The 9,198-nt window shown below is 30.0% G+C and overlaps 1 protein-coding gene across 1 annotated transcript in view; it reads left to right on the top strand.

The window, feature by feature from the left end:
- LOC106689083 (probable cytochrome P450 6d5) overlaps nt 1-7,511 on the top strand; it is an 8,434-nt gene extending 923 nt beyond the window's left edge. The window contains exons 2-7 of the mRNA XM_067045253.1: nt 2,071-2,289; nt 2,493-2,666; nt 3,640-3,798; nt 4,205-4,566; nt 6,500-6,718; nt 7,201-7,511. Of these exons, the coding sequence (XP_066901354.1) occupies nt 2,072-2,289; nt 2,493-2,666; nt 3,640-3,798; nt 4,205-4,566; nt 6,500-6,718; nt 7,201-7,496 (1,428 nt within the window). The 5' untranslated portion in view covers nt 2,071 and the 3' untranslated portion in view covers nt 7,497-7,511. The remainder of the gene's footprint in view (nt 1-2,070; nt 2,290-2,492; nt 2,667-3,639; nt 3,799-4,204; nt 4,567-6,499; nt 6,719-7,200) is intronic.
- The last annotated feature ends 1,687 nt before the right edge of the window (nt 7,512-9,198 follow it).

Genomic DNA, 9,198 nt, shown 5'->3' with positions numbered 1-9,198 from the left:
ATGAAATAAATAAGTGTTGAGACAAAAAAGGATACAAGTTTTGATTTATTTAATAAATAATTACCTTGTCTCAAGAAATTGAAATAATATAATTAATTTACTTTTGTATTGAAAGTTTATTTTCACAAATTCCTTATATTTTATATTTCATTGTATATTAGACGTTGGATAATATCGTTAGAAGTGAATAATTTTTTTACAAATGAATTGATTATTTTATTTTTTTACTTTGTATTTCTTTTACATTTTATTGAGAATATGTATTTATTAATTTATTATAAAAACATCTTTAAAGAAAAAACGTTTTCTAACGGGTTTTCATTCCAACATTCTGTAAGAAGATGAATTATTTTCAATTCATAGGAAAATACTAAAAAAAAAATATTCTTTTCAAACACAAAGTTTTTGGTCCATTGGTGAAAATTTTAAAAACCACCACAAATAATAATGGACTGAGGCTATCTCCTTGTTTCACACCTCTTTCCAGAGAAAATGGGTTTAACGTAATTTAAATACTCAAATCTGTAATAATTGTAAGAACTAACTCTAAATATAAGTATAAATTGGTTAAAAAAGTAAAACCTTGAATTAAATATCGAATCACTTGTAATTACTACGGCACTGGAATAAACATGAAGAAATGGCGTAGTTTTGTACGCGGTGTGACTAACAACTTTTGATGAAATGACCTTCATCGTATTTTTTTTTTTGTTCAATTTAATTTTAACTACTCTATCTTATCCGATAATTGTTGATTTTGGCTGGGCTATTGTCTTAGTGTCTTATACTAATAATGATAATTTTAAATTTACGGTTTAAATTACAGTAAATACTAAAATGGAATATAAATTGACACACTAAGTATTTATCTCACATTCAAAGCACACACTCCACACTGATTGTGATTCGGTCCTCCGACGAACTTGTTGCTGCACAAGTGCATTTCTACCTTCATTCTATGGTCTAGTAACTTGTGGACCGGAATGACAATTGAAATATGTCAAATAATATACTGAACAAAATTCTCAACTATGCAGACTGATATGCAATAAAGACTATTGTTACTGCAAAACTTGCTTTATTTAAAGATCATAATAATTTATAATATTAAGTTCTACATGTTATTTAGGATACATATTTTCGGTTTTCTACCTAGCCAGTGCTTTCAACTAATTAAATTTAAACCAATTAATTAAATTTATTAGAGTTAAATTTAATTAATTAAAAGAGAACCGAAAAGTTTGTTACAAGCACTTTAAGGGGTATAGAAGGTTGTTCGAAAATAAAATATAATTTTCTAGGAAGTTTTATCAGCTCCACTTTTTTATCTTCGAGTTAGTTACTAAAGAATTAAAAACTTTTACACAACTTTGTGTTTGTTTTTTTCACTTTCGTTATGAAATCCGTCCGCTAGCCATGTGGAAAACCTCATCCAGCAGAGGTGATTCAGATCCAGCATTCTAATAAATGTAAAATCGAAAATTCAAATATTTTTTCTTGAAAACACTCTATTTTAATCTTCCATGTCTGGGCTGGTTTATAGTGGTCTCTAGCTGCGTCGCCGATTATCCGAAAACAAAATGTAAAATACAAATTATGTAGGAAATTTTGTCTGCTTTAAGTTTATCTCCGAAAAAATCCTTTGTTATAAATGAAAAAAGTTATAATTTATAATAGGAATGTGTAAATGTTCAAATATAATAAAGTAATTTTTTTTAATGTCCTTATTTTGCCCTGCTCAAGGTTCTATTAGGTATATTCAGTATAAAAAAATAATATACTTGTACCCAAAATGCCCACATTTGTCTCCTACCCTCCTAAAAAACTTCCTAACATCTTATATTCTTCTATCTCATAATAGACAAAATGTTTTTTAAAAAATTCATCAAAAGATCAAAATTTTTTTAAAAGTGTTTTTAGGAGCTACTACATTAGCTGTATGAAGGAGTCGAGGATATATATATATAAACGGGTGTAACTTTATACCTTCTTAACTCCTATATATATGAATATATATATATATTCACTTAACTTTTGTGTTGTGAATTAAATTTCCTATTTTGTTTATAGGATGATTGGAATAGCGTTCCTAGTTTTAGGCATAACAATCTTGGGATATGTAATTAAATGGGCTTACGATAGGAGTAAATATTGGGAAAAGCGAGGAGTAAAGTGTCTACCGGCATTTCCTTTTTTTGGAAATAGCTTACCTATGATTTTAAATAAGAAAAATGTTGGTGAGATTATGGAAGATATCTACAATTCATATCCTGATGAACCAGCCATTGGGTAAGTAAAAAGTACATACTTATTTTGTATTAATTAAATGGATTCTTTCATGACTAGTTTTCTTGAACCCTAATTACAATATTTACTTAAAGTTTATGTTACAGGGTAATAAATTTGATTTTTAAAGCAAAATAAATCATTATGCAATTATTTTTATTTACAAAGATATAAATGAATTAATGTATTAAATTTTAAATTTAAAGATACTATGATTTTGTGACACCACGACTTCTTATTCGAGATAACGAACTAGTTCAAAAAGTATTGGTCAAAGATTTTGGACATTTTGTCGACCATGGAGTTGAAGTAGATGAAACAAAGAATCCTTTAGATGACCAACTTTTTATGATGTCTGGAAACAAATGGAGAGCATTCAGGTAATTTTTAAGTTTTTCAATTACAACTATGGAAAAAATTAATATTAAGTAAATCAAAAGAGAAAGAGTTAGAAAATATTAATGATTACATTTTAAAATGAATTATTTATCATAGTGCTCATTTGAACTCTTTTTTACTGAATGAATGATCAGTGAAAAAATAAACAGCGTAAAGTAAGTCACATTTATATTGTTCTATGAGATGAGATATTCATATTTTCAATTATATTAATTCTTTCAATAAATGGATGATTGAACTTCAGAAGAGATTGAGATAGCCTAAATTTTTACTGTTTACCTCCAATATAGTTAATTCAATAAGCAATGAATAAACATTTTGAGAAAAAAAGAATTATTAATTGATAGGAAACTAGAACAACTAATAAATAATAGCATCTTTTTTTCCCTCTTATTGTGTGATATGACTTCCTTACTGGAATCAAGACAATCCGTGTACTACTGTATGCTATTTCTAAGTGCATCAGATTAGATAGTTTTAATAAAACCCCTTTTCTTAATTTATTTATGCAATAAAATAATTGATGGCATTATAAAAAAATTATACCTATCAAAATTTGAGGTGGTCACTGTAGTGGGTTTGCTAAATTGTGGAAATTGTAATATAAAGATTAGATTAGGAATTACAATACTAGTCCCTATTTTCCTCCTGATCACTATTTAAACTTAAAACCTCCTCAATTTATATTATTGCACAAGTTGAAGACTCATAAAAAGGAGAAATAATAATTATAAATTAAAATTTTAAAGAATTTTAAGTATCAGTTAGGAAATTAGTTATATTTAACTTCAATATTTTAGATCTGAGAGCAGTGTTAAACAGGAGAAATATTTCTGGTTTGAGTGTAAAATATTGATAAAAAATAATGTTTTATGACAGTAACCATGGTTTATTCAGGAATTGGTTAAATCTAAACTAATTAATTTACAATTTAAATTTATTTTTCTCACACAGGACAAAGATGGCTCCTTTATTTACATCTGGTAAACTAAAGAGTATGTACGATGTTATGAATGAAGTTGGGGATGGTTTATTAGAGTACTTGGATAAAAATAAGGCAAATGACATTGATATTCGTGAAGCAATGGGCTTGTTTTCTATGGATATTATTGGGTGAGTATCAAAGTAGCAAAGCATTTAATTAATGTAGAACAGAAAAAATTATGGAGTTTTGTTACATTTTTGGAAATAAGTTAGAAATAATATTTAAACAATATTTAGCCTCAATGTAAATGCATACCACCTACTTCCATAAGTGGTATTTTGATATGTAATAAGAAGAAACCAAAATAGTTATGTTAAACAAATTTCGAAATTAGATTTAAACTTAAATCCTAAAGTTTTAATTATTATTGATTGAAGTTGGACAAATTACTTTATAATTTTCTTAATAGAGAAAACATAGTGGTTGTAAAAATTACTGTTTTTTAATAACATAGATGTGTAGATGAGAGAAATATATTATTCTCTTGTAGATATAATAAATATAAATATAAAATTCTCTCATTTTTTGTTTCAGGTCAGCAGCTTTTGGGATAAATCCAGGTGTACTAAAAAATCCAGAATCAGAATTTAGAGCGAAAGGCAAAGAAATTAATGACCCTAATTGGAGAAATTTAGTTAGGCTTTGGTTAATCTTTTCTTTCCCAAAAGTTGCTAAATTTTTTGGTTTTTCATTCCAGCGAAGATCTGTTACAAATTATTTCTGCAACATTATTAGAAATGCTATTGATTATAGGAAAAAAAATGACATTCAAAGAAATGACTTTATTCAAATGATGATGCAACTTAAGGAAAAAGGAAATATTGAACTAAAAACATTAGATTCCACTGATGACTACTTGAAAAATGAGCTGAATGATACCATTGCAGACAAATTTGGTTTGTTTCTTTACATTTATTACATGCCATTAATTGTTATTTGCAAGTCTTGAGTCAGTTTTTTTTTCCATTTAGTATATGATATTAGCGATTTATTTATTTTAGTTTTTTTCTTCTCCATATATATATCTTTATGAAAATTAGCAATAAGATTGATTTATCTTTGAAGTATTTCTTTTTCTTTGTTTATTGTTTATTTCTTCTTATTAGGGTTAAGATCTTTTAGTTTTGTATATATAGGGTTGGCAAATAAGTCCTTTCGGTTTTTGTATTCATGTTTTGTTATAATATCTCACATTTTTATGATAAAATTAATCCATACAGAGGATTATTTATTCATATTTGTAATGTGTAAACAGTTATGTCTGTCGACACTTGTTAAGATTAGCTCAGTATTGTGTTTGTGATCCAGCTGAGAAGATGAATGGAAATATTGTGCATTATAGGCATATTTTGCATTATTACTTAAAAAAAGGAAAGCTGGAGAGGCACATAATAAAATATGCGGAGTCTATGAGGACATTGCCTTGGAAGAGCGCATGTGCCAAAATTGGTTTGCCAAGTTTTGAGCAGGGAATTTTGACATAAACGATGCACTGTGACCTGGTAGGCCACAAGAAATTGAAACCATTTATGTTAAGGCGATAGTCGATCAAAATCTATCCCAATTAGTGCGAGACGTTTAAGAGGTCCTAGATGTATTACATACAAGTGTAGAATATCATTTGCGGAGGCTCAGCTACGTTTCTAGGCTTGATGTTTGGGTCCCCCACTCATTAACTGAAGCCAACTTGTCAACAGGCTTTTCCATTTGCGATTCACTGCAGATAAAGCAAGAAAATGATCCATTTATTAAAAGACTTGTGACAAGGGATGAAAAGTGGATTGTATATGATAATGTGGTGCAAAAAAAAACTTGGAGACCCAGCAACGAATCACCTGGAACCACATCTAAAGCTGGATTGGACCCAAAGAAGATAATACTTTCTGTATGGTGGGATTTCAAGGATGTTATTTATTATGAGCTGTTGCCACAAGGTGTATCGGTCGATTCCACTCTATACTGCTCACAATTAACAAAATTGGATGAATCAATTCAAAGAAAATGCCCAGAACTGGCTAATCGAAAGGGTGTCTTCTTCCATCATGAGAACACTAGGCCCCACACATCGTTAGTCACCCGCAGTAAATTGTTAGCCCTTGGATGGGATCTTTTGCCCTACCCTCCCTCTTCACCGGGCCTTGCTCCTAGTGACTACCACTTTTTTCTGGTCTTTACAAAATTCCTTCAGTGGAAAACAGTTTGAAAATGAACAGGGTGTCAGGGAGCACCTTGATCACTTATTCACTAATAAGCCACAGAGATTCGATGAACTTGGGATTATTTGGCTGTTGGAGAGGTGGGGTAAGGTAATCCAAAATAATGGACATTACATTGTAAATTAAAATAAATATTTTGTATAAAATATAGTTAGTTTTCTTTCACTTCCTCTCCCCCCCCCAAAAAAAAATGAAAGGACTTATTTACCAACCCTATATATATTTTCATAATTTTTTATAATAATAGCAGTAATTGTTTATTTGTTTATATTTAATATATTAATACATTTTGAAAGCAATCAGAAAGATTATTTTCTGTTTTTTTGTATTCTTGTGTTTTTAAGGGTTTTCAATACACAAGTTCTTCATATATAATTAAAAAATCAAACCAGTGATTATTTTTTAAAATTTTTTTTTTCTAGTGAAGAGATTAGGAATTTTCTCAATCATGAGAAGTCAACAATTGTTAAACATGCAAATATTAGAAAGATTTTTGATCAGTGGCTTAAAAAATCATGTAAACAAAATATGAAATTGAATAAAAATCTGGGTCTTGGTTATAACTCACAAAAACACCAACTGATCATTTGAATTATTTTACTCCTTTTTTTAGAAATAACAGATGATATCTTAATGGCTCAGGCCCACTCATTTTTAATTGCTGGATTTGAAGCAACAGCTCTTTTGCTGGTGTATGCAATGCTGGAAATTTGCCAAAAACCTGAAATTCAGGATGATTTGAGAAAAGAAGTAATGGAACAAGTTAAACTAAATGGAGGTCTCACATACGACGCATTGAGAAATATGAAGCATTTAGAGCAAACTGTCAAAGGTAAAAAATAGAAATTACCAAAATTTATTATATGGGGTCCCTTATTCATGCCAATGAAATTCAAAATTGAATGTAACTTATAGCAAATATTTTTATTTTATTGCATTAAAATTTTTTACAATAATATTAACTATTTTTATTGTAGTAAGTAAACTACACAGCACAAAAGCAAGGGGTGTGTCTTGGCTTCCTTCACAATGTTGCTCCATTCTTTTATATTTATCCATCAAATTAATTGATTTTTAAAAATTGTTTAATATTTAAAAGTTATTAATTATTTAATAGTTTAAATAATTTGACAGGTTTAAATAAAGTAGCTGACATGATTCACCTATAAAATTCACTTATTAGCTTGTTCTCATCATTCAGTCCTAACTAAGCTTTTTCCTAATTCAAAAGAATATCCATCGATATCTTCATCAATTCATGTAAATATATGTTTTTAAAATTAATAACTATTACTTTATTTTATTTTTTTGCAGAAACTCAACGGATTTATCCTTTAATACCTTTCCTCTTAAGAGTATGTACAAAACCTTACACATTGCCAAATGGATATACAATAAAAAAAGGAGAATCTGTATACATTCCAGTGGCAGCAATACACCAGGATCCAACCTTTTATCCTGACCCAAAAAGCTTCAAGCCTGAAAGATTTGCAGAACAGCCAAAACCAGGAACATTTCTTCCCTTTGGAGAAGGGCCTAGGATGTGTATAGGTGAGCAGATATTATACAGTTACATATTTCAATCATCTAAATTAAAATATAATACTTAGTTTAATATCAAAATGTAAATTATTGTCCTTGCAGTGCAGTGTGTTAAAATGAGATGTAAACATTTTTTATTGAATACATGTTGCTCTGTGGTAAACTGTGAATATATATATTGATTGTAGAGCTCAAACTATTTGCAACGGTTTGGTAACAGTCAGTTGGTAGGTTCCCACCAAGCCTTTTTTTGTGTGTTGTGTTCTTTGTTCCCTCTACAGTAAGAACATTTTATGTTATTTAACCGTCACTAATAAAACGATAATAAAAGTAAAAACATTTTATTTGTGTACACCACCCCCACGTTCAACTCCAAAGTGATCAGTCCCTCATAGTGTAGGCTTGAGCTCCCCCATAGCCCACCTAATGGCCCCATCCGTAACGATAGACTCCGCTAATGCCCTCTTATGCTGATGCCTATCTTCTTCGATTATTAGAAGCCTCTCAGAGGGAATCCATGATTGGAGGATTGTCTTATTTTTTGTGCTGGCAACCTGTAAAGTGTATCTCCATTAAATGGAAAAAGGTTTCCTCTAGGCTAGAGGTACACTTCCTATCTGGTTTCCTTAATGCACCTAATGGCTGTTGACCATTACTATCCAGTAGCTTGCACCGTGCTTTCTATGTTATTATAGAACTTGTGCCAGCCATCTCGTTTATGTCTTCTTAATTCTAGTTTATACTGATATATACTTATATATTATATATATATGAGGCAGTGTGGTATATATTCCAGTCTCCCTCTCGCTTTGTCTTGTAAGCTTTATTACAGTTTTTTCTTGTGTCTTTTTGTAATTTAGTCAATTCAGTTGACCACCATCTGACTTTTTTTACTAGACTCTGTTTTCAATGGACAAGCCTCCTCGTAGGCTGTTATAACAGTTCTTTTGAGAAGGATAGATTCCATGTCGAGCTATGACCTGGAAAATCTTCTAACCACATAGGAGTAATCACCTTCCAGCCTCTCTCTGTATAGATCCCATAGATCCCAGTCTGTATTTCTCGGGTTTCTTTTCAATGTGAGAACAGGCTTATCAGCTATTACCTTGAATGAGATCATCTGATGATCAAACATTATTATGTCTGAGGTGACTCTCCAATCTTTACAATGGCTTTTAATGCGGCATGAAGCAAGTGTTATATCAAAAACCTTGCCCCTTGCTCTTGTAACAAAAGTTGCTTCACCCCCTTTGTTGAGGATTTTGAAGTCAGTTCAGGCTATATATTGCAGCAAGGCTTCACGTCGCTCATTGGTGTCTGTGCTTCCCCACAATGAGTGGTGAGCATTAATATCTCTGCCAATTAAGAGTGAAGTCTTTCTAGAGATTGATAAGTGGGATCTAGACTATGGGGAACATAAACAGATCCTATTAACAATTTAATCTTATTTATACTCGAACCTTGATGGTTAGTGCCAAGGTTGTGATGAATCCCACTAACAAAAGAATAAAAATGAAAATAAAGTTGATTACGATCTCTATCTTCAGTTAGAAATACAATTGGATTCTTCTAGTTCCTCAAACTGGTCCATCCGAACAATATTTTTATTAATTATCATATACTTTATTTTTCATGAAAATTAATTTTAAATTTAAACAATAAATGAAAGTATTTATGGCAATTCGTTAATAATAATAAGTTGTCACAATCAAATGAGTTAAATTACAAAAAAAAAAATTGATTGGAAAATTAAAACAGAAGGAAATACAT

The sequence above is a fragment of the Halyomorpha halys genome, unplaced genomic scaffold (assembly GCF_000696795.3).
Source record: "Halyomorpha halys isolate HHAL.00 unplaced genomic scaffold, Hhal_1.1 Scaffold1276.1, whole genome shotgun sequence".
Classification (NCBI taxonomy): Eukaryota; Metazoa; Arthropoda; class Insecta; order Hemiptera; family Pentatomidae; genus Halyomorpha; species Halyomorpha halys.
Note: the sequence above shows the minus strand (reverse complement) of the source record. Positions and strands in the feature narration are given on the sequence as shown.